At 41.6% G+C, this 15,685-nt stretch overlaps 1 protein-coding gene across 3 annotated transcripts; it reads right to left on the bottom strand.

Moving 5' to 3' along the window:
* Nucleotides 1–7,178: 7,178 nt before the first annotated feature.
* On the bottom strand, nucleotides 7,179–15,421 carry LOC147313224 (uncharacterized). 3 transcript variants are annotated; one of them, XM_086265267.1, is made up of 11 exons: nucleotides 15,344–15,421; nucleotides 14,938–15,095; nucleotides 13,898–13,944; nucleotides 13,601–13,703; nucleotides 12,964–13,101; nucleotides 12,774–12,872; nucleotides 12,606–12,687; nucleotides 12,009–12,231; nucleotides 9,045–10,884; nucleotides 8,549–8,595; nucleotides 7,179–8,311 (listed from the first exon to the last, which is right to left on the bottom strand). In XM_086265267.1, the coding sequence occupies exons 3-11, from the start codon at nucleotides 13,920–13,922 to the stop codon at nucleotides 7,776–7,778; spliced, it is 3,093 nt and encodes a 1,030-aa protein (XP_086121393.1). In that variant the 5' UTR covers nucleotides 13,923–13,944; nucleotides 14,938–15,095; nucleotides 15,344–15,421; the 3' UTR covers nucleotides 7,179–7,775. The 3 variants fall into 3 exon arrangements, with proteins under 3 accessions (XP_086121393.1, XP_086121394.1, XP_086121395.1); XM_086265268.1 differs by having other exon boundaries at nucleotides 14,938–15,164; nucleotides 15,344–15,406; XM_086265269.1 differs by having other exon boundaries at nucleotides 13,898–15,095.
* Nucleotides 15,422–15,685: the final 264 nt, after the last annotated feature.

Genomic DNA, 15,685 nt, shown 5'->3' with positions numbered 1-15,685 from the left:
ACGAACAGTACTTTGGGGTGTATTTGTTTCATGTAGATCTTTTATTAATGTGTGTAATGTTTTATTGCTTTAGTGGAGGTGCGGCCGCTTGCTGAGTGGCTAGGCACGTGAGGTGGAATCCCCTTCCCGATGCATGCGAGTGTACACACCGGGCATAGGTAGATTGCACCATTTAGAGTTTAGTGTGAGTGACAGTGAGGTCTGCAGTGAAGTTACAACGGTGAGTAATTGGTGGCACCCTTGGGCACTCCTCCCTGTCGGTTGCCTCCTCAAGTGGCCGGTCTCCGCTATTTTGTTTAGTTATTCTTTTATCATGCTGTGATTGTTTTAGGGTAGCATTGTGAGAGGGAGTCTGGTCATTTTAATCATCGTTTGTTAATAAAGTGTTTTTATTAACTATTTTGCCGTCCCCAACCCTGCTACCCTAGGTGCCTTCCTGTTTTTATACAAGGAGTGCAGAATTATTAGGCAAGTTGTATTTTTGAGGAATAATTTTATTATTGAACAACCATGTTCTCAATGAACCCAAAAAACTCTTTAATATCAAAGCTGAATGTTTTTGGAAGTAGTTTTTAGTTTGTTTTTAGTTTTAGCTATTTTAGGGGGATATCTGTGTGTGCAGGTGACTATTACTGTGCATAATTATTAGGCAACTTAACAAAAAACAAATATACCCATTTAAATAATTTATTTTTTACCAGTGAAACCAATATAACATCTCCACATTCACAAATATACATTTCTGACATTCAAAAACAAAACAAAAACAAATCAGCGACCAATATAGCCACCTTTCTTTGCAAGGACACTCAAAAGCCTGCCATCCATGGATTCTGTCAGTGTTTTGATCTGTTCACCATCAACATTGCGTGCAGCAGCAACCACAGCCTCCCAGACACTGTTCAGAGAGGTGTACTGTTTTCCCTCCTTGTAAATCTCACATTTGATGATGGACCACAGGTTCTCAATGGGGTTCAGATCAGGTGAACAAGTAGGCCATGTCATTAGTTTTACTTCTTTTATACCCTTTCTTGCCAGCCACGCTGTGGAGTACTTGGACGCGTGTGATGGAGCATTGTCCTGCATGAAAATCATGTTTTTCTTGAAGGATGCAGACTTCTTCCTGTACCACTGCTTGAAGAAGGTGTCTTCCAGAAACTGGCAGTAGGACTGGGAGTTGAGCTTGACTCCAACCTCAACCCGAAAAGGCCCCACAAGCTCATCGTTGATGATACCAGCCCAAACCAGTACTCCACCTCCACCTTGCTGGCGTCTGAGTCGGACTGGAGCTCTCTGCCCTTTACCAATCCAGCCACGGGCCCATCCATCTGGCCCATCAAGACTCACTCTCATTTCATCAGTCCATAAAACCTTAGAAAAATCAGTCTTGACATTTCAGCTTGTGTGTCTTGTTCAGTGGTGGTCGTCTTTCAGCCTTTCTTACCTTGGCCATGTCTCTGAGTATTGCACACCTTGTGCTTTTGGGCACTCCAGTGATGTTGCAGCTCTGAAATATGGCCAAACTGGTGGCAAGTGGCATCTTGGCAGCTGCACGCTTGACTTTTCTCAGTTCATGGGCAGTTATGTGGCGCCTTGGTTTTTCCACACGCTTCTTGCGACCCTGTTGACTATTTTGAATGAAACGCTTGATTGTTCGATGATCACGCTTCAGAAGCTTTGAAATTTTGAGACTGCTGCATCCCTCTGCAAGATATCTCACTATTTTTGACTTTTCTGAGCCTGTCAAGTCCTTCTTTTGACCCATTTTGCCAAAGGAAAGGACGTTGCCTAATAATTATGCACACCTGATATAGGGTGTTGATGTCATTAGACCACACCTCTTCTCATTACAGAGATGCACATCACCTAATATGCTTAATTGGTAGTAGGCTTTCGAGCCTATACAGCTTGGAGTAAGACAACATGCATGAAGAGGATGATGTGGACAAAATACTCATTTGCCTAATAATTCTGCACTCCCTGTAGTTATATGTTTTTAGTAGTTCCTCTTAATAAATTTTGATTTGGTAACTTCCTTTGTCTCACCTCTGCCGTTAATAACGAGTCTGTGGGCTTTGGTAGCCAGTGCAACACGTACATTGGCTAGAGAAATCTTTCCTGGGGTGTAACGCCCTCCCCCAGGTGGCGTTGTCAATATCTTAGTTACCGTCCCCGGTTATTCCTCAATCGCGACACCACATATAGTCCAGTGAAGAAGCAATATGAACCAGGAGGGATCTGGTCAGATGTGTAAATTAACTCACCTGACTCCTTTCAGGGTGGAGGAGTAGCAGCTGTACCCCGATTGAACCTCAACTCTAAGGGCTAGCCACTCTTCGGAGAACGCTGCCTATATTCGCAATCTCATTCTTTCACTCCGAGAGCAACTCGGGGTTAGTATGTTGCCCAAGGATATTTGCAGCCAACAACCAAACAGCTGATTACTACATGACCTGCTCTACCTACTAGGCTACAGCCACCCCTCAAGAAGGAAGGTGACTTTGTGAGCAGTGTTGGGGAGTAACCAGTGTTGGGAAGGTTACTTTTAAAATGTATTCCACTACAAATTACAGAATACATGCCCCAAAATGTATTTTGTAACGTATTCCATTACGTTACTCAATGAGAGTAACATATTCTGAATACTTTGGATTACTTAATATATTATCATGCTTTTTACAACTACATGAATGTACTATTGCTGTGTGATTTATTACTATTACTGAAGGTCCGCGGCTCCAAACCATAGTAAAGGGACCTCTGGCTAATACGTCGGGTTCCGTGTCGGGGTCATAGCCAAAAAATAGCTTTACTTTGTTGTCTGGGTCAACTTTGCTTGCGAGAGACAGAGAGGCATTGAAAGGCTGCTCCAATGGAACTTATAGTTTTGGAGGAAAACACAAACACAATGTACAGTCGAGTCTTAATAGCTTACTTACAACTGGGCTCGTCAGGCACTCTTCTTGGCTGCAGTTGTTATTATTAGAGATGGCACGATACCACTTTTTTTTTATGTCTGATACCGATATCATAAATTTGGATATCTGCCGATACCAATATGAATCCGATATAGTGTTTTTTAATCAACAAAACTGTTTTTTTGTTTTTTTTTTAAATATCTTGCTGCATTTTGTATACCGTATTTTCACAACCATAAGGCGCACTTAAAAGTCTTAGATTTTCTTCAAAAAGTACGGCGCGCCCTATAGCGCAGTGCGCCCTGTGTGTTGTAATGAGGACGTAGTAGAGAACACCATGAGAACGCTAAAGGGTGAAGTGTGTGCGTTGACTTTATCGCACATACCTGTATAAAAGAACAGGTGTGTGCGTTATGCAGGACATCGTTGTTTTAACAACCCTGAAAATGGCAAAGAGACACGCTTACAAAGCACAGTTTAAACTGAAGGCCATCAGCTACGCGGAGGAACATGGAAATCGAGCAGCGGTGAGAGAATTTAAGATTAACGAATCGATGGTTCGCAAATGGAGGAAGCTAGAAAACAAGCTCCGGCAGGTCAAGAAAACGCAGCTGAGTTTCCGCGGACATAAGGCGAGGTGGCCCGAGTTGGAGGAAAGACTCGAGCGGTGGATCATCGAGCAAAGAACAAGCGGGAGAAGCGTTTCGACGGTCACCATTCGGCTAAAAGCAGTTTCACTTTTTATGAAACGGTGCCATTTTTCCATCCGGACCAGGACTACGGTAGCGCAGCAACTTCCAGCGGATTATAAGGAAAAGCCGGCCATCTTCCGCTCCTACTGCAGCAAACACATCGGCGACAAACACATCCAGCGATGGATGACCGATGGAGACCACAGTTTCACCAAGAGTGGAAGGCAGCGCCCGGCGAGTTACGCCACAATTTGCCAATGGATTGTAGATGCTTGGGCTAACATGTCTGCTGGCACTGTTGTTCGAGCTTTCGCAAAAGCCGGCATCATTTCCGAGGAACCGCACGGCACGGAAAGTGACTCTGACAGTGAAGAAAGTGAACCTGGGCCCTATTTCAGGAAGCCGGTTTAGAAAACTCAGAGTGAAAAACGATACTCAGGGTTGAGTAACCCCGAACTGTCCAACTCGGAATATTCGGTTTCAGAAAGGCTGATAACAATTAGTTCAATCAACGCGGAGTTGCTTTAACCCCAAGTTAAGCGCGCGCACGAGGATACATAAAGCCCTGATTAGTGGAGCACAGATTAAGCGAGTCACCATGGAGACGGAGGGAAAGAAGGCGCGGTCAATGTATTTTACAGCGCTTGAGGCCGAAATTCTGATGGCAGTATAGGGCTTTGGAGTGTGATGTCACGGGGGTGGGCGATAACATGCAAATTTTGCGGAAAAAAAGTAACACAGCCTCAGCTGCAAAAGAACACAAATTAGCATCCATTACTATAATGAAATAATTTGTTAGTTTGAAATGCTACGGGGAACTATGTACCTGTACATTAATGCTGTGGAAAGACGTCCTGTTCACATAGTCTCCTTCATTTACTGAAGGAGCAATGATTGGAATGTGAGTGCCATCTATACAGCCAATCACGCCTGGGAACCGTGAGAATAAATGTAAAATTTAAGTAGTAGTTCAAGTATCACCACATCATGAATTAAGTTTTGGTCATCCTGATACCTGCAATTTTGTGGAATCCCTCTTTGATAAATCTTGTGGGTCTATGACCGGGGAACACCACAAACGAGTACAGGAGACGTTTCAGTGCAACTGTAACATTCCTGACTGCCCGACAGACGGTAGCCTTGGAAACGTGCTCAGCGTCACCAATATTATACAGAAAGCTCCCGTTTGCAAAAAACCGAAGTGCAATACAAATAATATTTACAGAACTGAGAAGATGTCCGCGATGTGTCACATGAGCAATATTAGTCCTGAGGATGTTATTCAAATAAATTATAGATTGAACGTTACCGTTTTTCAGCACACACAGGAAATCATCAGGAAATGATAAAATGTCCGAACGCGCTCTAATCACTCTCTCCCGGCGGAGAGCTCTGCAGAGAATTTGGGCTTCAACATCTACTGGCTCTTCAAGGAAGGAGCACGCCATGTCTGACACTTCCTACAGTCAGGTTTCCGACAAAGAGGCGGAGAAAGTCAGGGTTAGTTGAAGTAAACCTGCTAGGGGGCAGGTTAGCTTCACGGAGTGTGTTGTCATAGTAACTCACTCAGAATTAATCTAAACTCGCTTTGTGAAACCGAAAACCCAGAGTTTTCGTTAACTCAGGGTATACTTACTCAGAGTTTGCTCTAAACCGGCTTCCTGAAATAGGGCCCTGGCATGTTCGATGGAGATTTAGCGCAGCTGTTCAATTCAGACACAGAGGATGAGGACTTCGATGGGTTTGATTGATGATAAAAATGTGAGTACCAAACTTTGTTTTGCTACTGCTTTATTTTTAAATACGCACACTTGTATGCTTGTGTGTTGTTGATGATGACGATTACTGGTAATAAAAATGTGAGTAAGGTACCGAACTCAGGTTTGCTCCCGCTTTATTTTTAAATACGCATACAGTACTTGTATGAGCCCTATGATCCAGTGCGCCTTATGTGTGTGTTAAATACAGTAATGGCACACATAACTGAGACTGCGCCTTTTAGCACAGTGCGTCTTATGGTCGTGAAAATACGGTAAGTTCATACTCAAGTTTAAAACAACAACTACACTAAAGCTATTCTGTTATACCCGTATGCCAAAAAAAAGAAAAAAAAAATTTCATAGTTCAGCAACACTGATCAATCTAATAAACTTAAACCTACACCATCCTCCCTATTCTGGTATTTTAAAGAGTACTTAGCATAAATATTAAGCAACCTAATTAATAGGGTTCCAAATCCCAGCAACAACAAAAATGACTAAATAAAAAAATAGGGAACCACCCCTCACGCTCCACCTCATGATGCTTAATCGACGTAATCAACCTTAATTTGATGCAGTGTGGAAAAAAAAATGCACAGAAATCAATTATTTTTCAAGAAATATTAAATAGATTCAACATCTTTCTTCAACAAAATTGCAGACTGCACAGATGGTACCTTCCCAAAGGAAAAAGTACTATAGCTTACTAGGGTATATATATTAGACTTAATAGTTACTATATACAGTAATTGACTTCTATTCATTTTACATCAAATTAAAACTTTGGGTGTCAGATAATTATTTATTAAAAGCTAGACATTTTAAATGAGAATAAGAAAGAAAAGTATGTCTTTGTGCCCCCTTTTCCCTGTTAATGCCCTATCGGCCCCCCTGGCTAAACTTTGCTAGATCCGCCCCTGCACAGTTACCAGCGTCAGCTACGTAGAAAAAGATCCTGGTGTAAAAAGTAATATTAAATAAATTCTAACAACAGCTTATCAAGCTTAAACGTGCTGCTGTTGTTCAGCCACTGGTTTCCTCTTTCTGGTGCAAAGTGGGCCAAAAACAAACAAGAGAGACGGACTCGCGACAGAAAAGCCGATCAGCTGATCATTAAGCAGTTTCATGATTGAAGTAGCAGCAAGAAGAGGCAGTCGCTTGTTAAGCTTAACGCAGGAATGCTTTACAAACATTCAGAGATGGACTTACACACTTGCTTTACTTCTCTCTGGGATAACTCTGTCGGAGATGAAATGCCGGGTTGCTAGCGAAGCTCCAAATGCTATCCAGACCACCGACAGGTCCCGCATGCCACAGCCGCTCTATCACGTGATGCATACTGCTCCGACGTGCTAACGTTCTGAGGTGAGTTACGGCGTGTTGCAAGTTTTGTGAGGTGCTTTTGTGATATTTAATGGATCGGATTACTTTTTTTTTTTTCTCCGATATCCGATCCAGTAATTTAGGTCAGTATCGGACCGATACCGATACGCAATATTGGATCGGTCCATCTCTAATCTGTAGTGGAATACATTTTAAAAGTGACCTTCCCAACACTGTTTGTGAGTTGTCACGCTCACAAGATTTTCACAAAACCTGACCGCTGACATGACTGTACTGAATCCTAAATCATTTCAAAACACAAATAAAATCTCAAAGACACTCAGTATTTGAACGCATCTCAGCATTTAGTAAAACTGAAGTAAATTTGCATATACATACTGTGCACAGTGGCTTTACCAATAACTCTGTATGACAGACAGTACAAAAGACAGGACAGACACACAAAAAGGATAGTAATCACAATAAACATTTAATATAAAATTTAATGGAAAAGAAAAAAGGGAATGCTCAGACATCCAGTCATCCTTTGATCTCAGATTATCAGAAACCCTATAAAAACATTTCTGGAAGAACCTGTTACAACATGTTATAGTTACACCAAAATCTCTGTGGGAGGAGAATACTATGAAAAACAATGTGCTGCCGATACTGCAGTACCATTATTTGATATGATAAGAGACTTTAAGGCATGTATGACACTTGACTTCGGTTACTATGACTGGTTATTCTGCCAACAGAAAAAAATACAGTTTGACCGTCCTTAATGCCTGGGCCACGTGATGACACGTTATCATTTATGAACATATGCATTATTCATTATTATCAACATACACACACACACACACACACACACACACGCATTGACATGACATCATCAAATTTCAATGCTGTTCCATTCACTGATTTTCTATGTTGATAATTTCGTACATTAAAAACATTTCTGCCCTTTAAAATAAAATTTGAACAGTCAAATATCTCTACATGATTCTCTTAGCTGGTCTAAGCAGCTGCAGTCAGTCAGCAGTGGGAACATTTTTCCACTCATGCGGAAACGCTCCCTCCTACACAGAACACAGAGACACTGAAGACCCATACCACACTTCAAAACCAGGATAAAGAGGTTCGGTGAATGTGGTGTTGAAGGTGTGGAGGTGGACGAGTTTGTCAGAGGAGACTCTGTAGAAGGACAGAGTGCCAGCAGGACAGTCCACATACACTGCTACTCTGTTAGAGACGGAGGAGGGTAGGGCCAAATCTACGTCCTTCCTAAAGTTGTTGTGACAAGCACGGTAACCATCTTCACAACAGTTCAGACTCCAAGACTGATCGTTGGAGCCAAGCTTGCAGTCATCGCTGTCTCCTCTCCTTTGAATTTGTCCGTAAGTCACTGCGACGTCAATCACTCCTCTACACTCGATCTCCCAGTAACAGCGACCTGTAAGCTCATTTTTGCAGAGAAGCTGATTCCAGTAGTCAAATCTGCCTGGATGATCAGGATATGGCTGCACCGCTCTCACATGTGTCACCCTCCTGTTGTTGTCAGACAGTTTGAGGTTTCTGTGCGCTGTATTTGGGTCCAGTTCAAGTTCGCAGAAGTCTAACAGAGAAAGTACAATGTAAAAGCAAAGACATTACAATAGTAGTTTATAGATCTTAATTCTTGCACAGTCAAGCACGAATAGAAGATCAGTTCCACAATCGGTGCCCCTTCAGAGTGCCAGCAGAATGAAAACCTTTGAGAGTAAGCTGAATTATCTAATCAGCTTCTCACTTGCATCTTAAGTGATTTAGGAATTTGAATTTAATAAGAGATGAATAAAAAGTGCAAACTTACATTTTTGCAGTGCAAACCTTAACACCTGCTCTGTGCTGTGGTCCACTCTGTAGATAAGTATAGTGACAGCGACATACAAATTATCAAGCACAATACATTAGTCATGAATGCAAAGAATTCAAATTTCCTGATATGAGACACTGTTTTAGATCAAATTGCTATTTTACTGATGGGGGCGAACAAGTTACTTTTGTTGGTGATGTCAAATTGTAAACCACAAAAGTGTTTTAAGAATCTAAGAAGTGCAAAAGAATCTGACTTTGATTTAAAAAAAACAAACAAAAGTGCATAAAAATGTTGGTCTCAATAGTTTCATCCTATAAAATGTGAAAGCCAAAAAATAACCTTTGAAAATGCGTTCGAGTTCAATGTTTTTATGAGTCACTTGCTAACAAAAAGAATTAGCATAGTATGCTACTATACTGTATCATTAATGAAAACAGCAATTGGTTTAGAGTATAATTTAAAAATGTTAATTTATATTTCCATTTTCTACCTCTTTAGTTGTTTCGGATACTCCATACGTCTATCAACGTGCTGAGATTTATTAGTTTTCACCACTGGCAGCAGCCTCAGAAGAGCCTCCTCAGTAACTGAGTATTTCTTTGAGTCAAACACATCCTGATCTTCTTCTGATGACAGTAAGATGAAGACCAGAGCTGACCACTGAGAGGGAGACAGCTCATCTTTGGAGAGACTTCCTGAAATCAGGGACTGTTGGATCTCCTCCACCAGAGAACGATCATTCAGCTCGTTGAGACAGTGGAACAGATTAATACATTTCCCTGCAGACAGTTTCTTGCGGAGTTTCTTCTTGATGTACTGGACTGTTTCCTGATTGGTCTCTGAGCTACTTCCTGTCTGTGTCAGCAGGCCTTGTAAGAGACTCTGATTGGTCTGCAGGGAAAGACCCAGGAGAAACCGCAGGAACAAGTCCAGGTGTCCATTTGGACTCTTTAGGGCTTTGTCCACAGCACTCTCATGGAGATGTTTGAGTTTAGATTTGGGTCTTACTTTAGACAACAGAGATGATGTTTGTTCTTCTTCTAACAGATCAACTCCAGAGTTGATGAAGGTCAGATGGACATGAAGAGCAGCCAGAAACTCCTGAACATTCAGATGGATGAAGCAGAACACCTTGTCCTGGTACAGTCCTCTCTCCTCTTTAAAGATCTGTGTGAACACTCCTGAGTACACTGAGGCTGCTGTGATATTGATGCCACACTCTTTCAGGTCTGATTCATAGAAGATCAGGTTTCCTTTCTGCAGCTGATCAAAAGCCAGTTTTCCCAGAGACTTGATCAGCTTCCTGCTCTCTAGACTCCAGGATTGATTTGTCTTAGCTCCTCCATCATACTTGACCTTCTTCACTTTGGACTGAACCACCAGGAAGTGGATGTACATCTCAGTCAGGGTCTTGGGCAACTCACCTTCCTCACTGGTTTTCAGCACATCCTCAAGAACTGTAGCAGTGATCCAGCAGAAGACTGGGATGTGGCACATGATGTGGAGGCTTCGTGATGTCTTTATGTGGGAGATGATCATGCTGGATTTTTCTTCATCTCTGAATCTCTTCCTAAAGTACTCCTCCTTCTGTGGGTCAGTGAATCCTCTGACCTCTGTTACCATGTCAACACAGTCAGAAGGGATCTGATTGGCTGCTACAGGTCGTGTGGTTATCCAGAGGCAAGCAGAAGGAAGCAGTTTCCCCCTGATGAGGTTTATCAGCAGCACATCCACTGAGGTGGACTCTGTAACATCAGTCAAAATTGTAGTGTTGTGGAAGTCCAGAGGAAGTCGACACTCATCCAGACCATCAAAGATGAACACAACCTGGAAGTCTTCAAAGCTCCAGATTCCTGCTTCTTTGGTTTCAGTAAAGAAGTGATGAACAAGTTCCACCAAGCTGAACTTTTTCTCTTTCAGCACATTCAGCTCTCTGAAAGTGAATGGAAACATGAACTGGATGTCCTGGTTGGCTTTGTCTTCAGCCCAGTCCAGAGTGAACTTCTGTGTTAGGACTGTTTTCCCAATGCCAGCCACTCCCTTTGTCAGCACTGTTCTGATTGGCTTGTCTTTAACAGGTGAGGCTTTAAAGATGTCTTCTTGTCTGATTGTTGCTTCTGGTCTGTCTGGTTTCCTGGATGCTGTTTCAATCTGTCTGGCCTCATGTTCATCATTGACCTCTGAAGTCCCTCCCTCTGTGATGTAGAGCTCTGTGTAGATCTGATTACAAAAATTTGGGTTTCCTGCTTTAGTGATCCCTTCAAACATGCACTGGATGTTTTTCTGTAGATAAACTTTCAGTTTACGTTGGCACTCTGCAGCATGGGTTCCTAAAGAAACATACAAAAACTATGATTACTGTCCAGGCAGTTCTACGGAAGCAAAACATGATCCGAAAAATGTAAGGAACGAGTGGAGCGGAACAAAAAAAATCACTAGGATTAAGGTGACAGACAATGAGTGGGCAGCCTGTAGACAACAAAAAGATAAATAATTTCAACAGGTTTATTTCTCGACTTTTATTTCTGAAGTCTTCTCCACCACACAACACCTTTCACACATTCGCACTACTAGTCTTCTGTCATCAAGGGAATCCTGACATCTGAGTGTGATGTAGTCAGACTCGAACGTCAAGGAAGGTGGTAAGGAAGCAGACTCAGCAGACATTTAGAGAATTTACAGTGAACTCCATCATACGTGAAACTTAATTAACTTAATTACCAAAACTCAAAAGTACATGAGTGCAATAACACAGCTCACCTCTCCTCCCTCATCTGAAGCTCCTCACACTTCTGATTAGCACATTTACACAACTAAACGGCTCTATTTACAAAAAACAAAACAAAAAAACAAATTCAAAAAACCCCTGCAGACCTAGAAAGAAGCAAAAGGAAGCATTTCTATGGTAGAAGGATCCCCCCCCCCCCCGTTTCCACCTGTTGATGTCATGTCTGACATTATCAGCACTTTAAAATCAGGAAATGCTAGGGGGGCCTTTCCACACACCTGACCTACATAAAGACTGAAAACAAAAAAAAAAAAAAAGTCAACACATCTGGGACAAGTGGAGAGCATTACAACTGCTTATCCCTTTGTCACACTGAGAAACATCCCCTGCTGGACTGTGATGTCAGTTTTAAGGTCCTGAGGACTTGTGCTGCCCAGCTGTCACATTTACAGCTGGATTGACTCCAGTCCAGTAAAAGTCTCACTATGCTTGTCAAAAGCATAGTGAGACTCCAGTGTTAGTGAAAACAACACGCTTAGTTCCTTTAGCAAAGAAAATCACACTATCACCAGTGGAAGCTGGTGACACCAGCAGATTAAATAAACTGACCATGAAGGCTGGCTCTATAATAGGTTGCAAACTGGACCTCCTCTCCACCAGAGCTGGAGGTCACCGAACAAACTTTTATGGGTGGTGTATTTCTTATCTTATTTTAAATTATCTTACTGGTTTGTAGACAGTCGGCCAGCTCCTCCTGCTTCATTCTCCTCAGGAAGTGTTGTGTGATCTTTAGAAATGACTCTCTGCTGCTCTTCTGCTCTTCAGCTGTACCACCCAGGCCCTCATCTTCACTCTGATCAAGTCCACCGTCTCTGTAATCTGGATTTAGGACCTCCTGGAACCTCTTCAGCTCGGTCTTCACAAATCTCATAATGTTCTCCTCAAGTTGCTAGAAAGAAATGTTAGCTTCTGTTAAACACAACACCACATTTAGTATATCTAACTGTCTGTGAAGTGCTCAGTGCAGAAAAAGCACCAACTCAGTCACGGTCACTGTCTTTGAGATATTTTTGTCATTACTTGTACCATATAAGTAATGACAAACCTGGAAAGAGTACAACATTTCAAGCCCCAGCTGGCTCTGATGAAAACAGAAACATGAACTTTGGACTAAACTAAATTTAAGAGAGCAGAGAGCAGTGTTGTTCCCAAACAGCAGGAGCTGTGATGAAAAAGATTGTAGGTAGATTGATTGATAGTAGTATTAAGCAGAAACACTGCAGTATTTCTCCATGGTGATATGTGTTTTCTGTGCTTACATACCATAAATATGTCCTGCAGAGCTGTTTGGTGCCCACTATCAGGCTGGTGATGGGGAACCTTTAAATTCTGCTGCTGCTCGTCTCTGTGGAAATGTCAGAAAAAACAGGATACATTTCATACACCGTATCTTCTAAAAATATCAAATGATAATCAAATTTTCATCCTTACGTTGAGCCTTTAAATTTAATTTCACGGTTGATGGAGCCACTGGATGTCACAGTCAGACATGTGGTTACACAAGGATCAAATGTCTGCTTTTTATTTGGTCTTGAAACATAAAATAGACACATTATAAGCAGAGGTTTATAGAAGCTTCTAGAAACGACAGAAAGAAATGTAGTTTTCAGTCAAAGCTCACGTTTTGTCAGAGAATGGCATCTGAGAGATGGGAGTGTAAATGTTCATGACCCGTTCTCTATTCAGGGATTCAGACACCCAACCCGGTTCAGGATCAGCTCCAGGTCCGGCAGAGTCTGGTCCAACCTGCTGCTTTACCCTTAAATGCAACACATATAGTGCTCAGAGCACGAATCGTGACGATGAAGATTCAGTTCCAACAGTTACTTCAAAGTGCTTAATGTTGTACAGGAAAGATGCTGGAATATTTTAAACAAACTCCAGCACTTATTGACAGTGAATCCAAGCTGGTTCATTAAGAAGCTGCAGCTCTGCTTCCTGGTCTCAATTAGGAAGCAGTTTGGGGGGTTTGATAAATTTGACCAGATTTCTAGAAATGAGAGCTGCTCCATCCAAAGTGGGATGGATGCCGTCTCTCCTAATAAGACCAGGTTTCCTTCAGAAAGTTTCCCAACTATCTAGACAGCCAGCAATTTAAGGAGAACATGCAGCTTCATATGTCACAGGGGACCAGAGAAAACTACAGAGTCCGACATTGTTCTGGGAAAGTTACACACTGATTCAATATTGATTTTGTGATGGGAGAGCTGAGCTGTGACCTGGAGAAGAGTCCTGACAGTTAGAGACGGTCCTCTCACCTCTGAGGTTTGATCTGGCTCTCATGTTCCCCACACAGAGTGGATGCAGAGTTAGGGACTCCCTCCTTTCTGTGCTCACACTGATCCACAGAAGAGAACACACCTTCACACAGACACAACAACACGCTCAGTCAGCACAACAACATTTATACTTCAGACTGTGTTGCTGTGTATACCAAGACTAGCTGCAGAAAATGGAAGTCATATGATATATCATTTCTTTCTTAAGAATGGTGTCTGCTCTCGTGTGGAGCAGCAGACAAGTCAGCTGCACGACAGAATAAAGAAAATCCTCACCACCCAGATTCAGGTCCACGTCCATTACAGAGTTGTTCTATCTTCACCTTTAGAGGAAACACAGAGAGAAGCTGCTTTAACCCAAGGGCTCTGTTACATTCTCATAATCACCATCAGAGCCGGTCAGACTGCAGGTCAGTGAAACCTTCATACTACAAAGAGCAGAGCCCAGCTGCTTCAGTAGGAGCTTAATTTGTTCAAACAGTGATGTCATCATGGTTTAAGGTGCAGTAATACTAAAAGAAACATGTTTTTTTGTTTTTCCATCAGTGCATTTTGAATTATGAGGTTGTGTTCTTCATAACTTCTGTCAGGAAAAGAAAACATCCAAATAACATTTGTAGATGATTTTGTTGCTACAGTTTGTTTATGATGAGGATTTTCTAAAACAATTAAGTTTGCTGAAGATTTTTAGAGCGCAGTCTTCATGTATCATTCAGCCTGGTTTATAGAAGACATGGTGAAAACTAATGAATTTTCTCTCTTTATGGTATTTATGATTTAATAAAAATGCTAAAAAGATAACTTTATAAAAAGCGTTGATTCAAATTTATCATCAACATGAAACATGAAGCATTTCTCACATGGCAACAAGTCCATGGAAATGTTCAGAGTTTTATAAAACACTTCAGATATCTGCATAAAAACTTTATGAACCTGAACATGAACACATTTGATTAAACATTAAAATCCTTCCTGCTGAGATTAATCATTTTATATTCAATGGTCCTGTTTGATTCTTTTCTCCTGGCTGCAGGTGAGTCATGATTTGTTAATCAGTGATAAATGTTAACAATATTTTTGTAGCTCCATGTAAAGAACTTTGAACCTTGCTGTTTCTCAGTAACACCACCTGCCAGGTCAAAGTTAAAGTCTCCCAATCGTTAACAATAAACATCTCACTTTGTGTAACTTTGCTCAGTTTGGTGTTAAAATACTAAAAATGTTTGAACTGATCAAATGATCATAATGAACACCGAACAAAATAAGTCTGCAGGTTGATTTTGTTAGGTTTTGTGTTCAGAGTTAAAGTACGTTACCTTCTGATGGAGAAAATAATCTGCATGAAGCTTAAGTGAATCCACAGCTTCAACGGGAAACATGCAGAGAGCAGGAGATTCACACACAGTCTCAGCTCTCTGGATTTATCTACAAACTGAAGTCTTCCTTAAGGAAACCTGAAAACTGCACCATGACCCTTGGAATAAAGAGCAGAAGTCACACAAGTACACACAGCACGAGTCCTTATCAGCTGCATCATAAAGTTCTGATAACACAAAAAAAAAGAGCAAAGAAGGCTTTTATTAAGCAACACACACACACACACACACACACACACACACACACACACACACACACACACACACACACACACACACACACACACACACACACACACACCTCAGTCTGAAAACAACGCAGCATATACTGAAAACATTCACTAACCATCACATCATGATGAGTCCATAAACCCACTAGAAAAACCAGCCATTAGAACGATGTCAGGCTCAAGCCACTTCTGCAGTACCTTCACTTGTTATGTGTTGAGCATGAACAAAATTACAATACGTCATGAGTCTCTGTGGTCTCAGTGTAGTTCTGGCTGCAGTCAGTAGATGGCACTGCTACACAACCTCTACACCATTACCTACAGGCAGCACTGCAGGACTAAACTCAAATAAAAGCAGTGAAACTGGAAAAATTTCTTTATGAGACTGGAAACACAAACTGGCTACAAACCAGCTCATATCCACCCATCCATCCATCCATCCATATACCTATCATCTA

This window comes from Aulonocara sp. 'chitande type north' Nkhata Bay, linkage group LG15 (genome assembly GCF_057382095.1).
Source record: "Aulonocara sp. 'chitande type north' Nkhata Bay isolate Kocher_YH1m ecotype deep benthic linkage group LG15, A_spYH_male_GT1.1, whole genome shotgun sequence".
Lineage (NCBI taxonomy): Eukaryota > Metazoa > Chordata > Actinopteri > Cichliformes > Cichlidae > Aulonocara > Aulonocara sp. 'chitande type north' Nkhata Bay.
Note: the sequence above shows the minus strand (reverse complement) of the source record. Positions and strands in the feature narration are given on the sequence as shown.

Excerpts from the sequence above, each read along its gene's own strand:
- LOC147313224 (XM_086265269.1), bottom strand. The coding sequence starts at position 13,922 with ATGGACGTGGACCTGAATCTGGGTG. Across the intron at positions 12,232-12,605 it reads CTCTGCAGGACATATTTATG|CAACTTGAGGAGAACATTAT; the intron begins GTATGTAAGCAC and ends ATTTCTTTCTAG. Across the intron at positions 8,312-8,548 it reads AAGGTTTGCACTGCAAAAAT|ACTTCTGCGAACTTGAACTG; the intron begins GTAAGTTTGCAC and ends TTTCTCTGTTAG.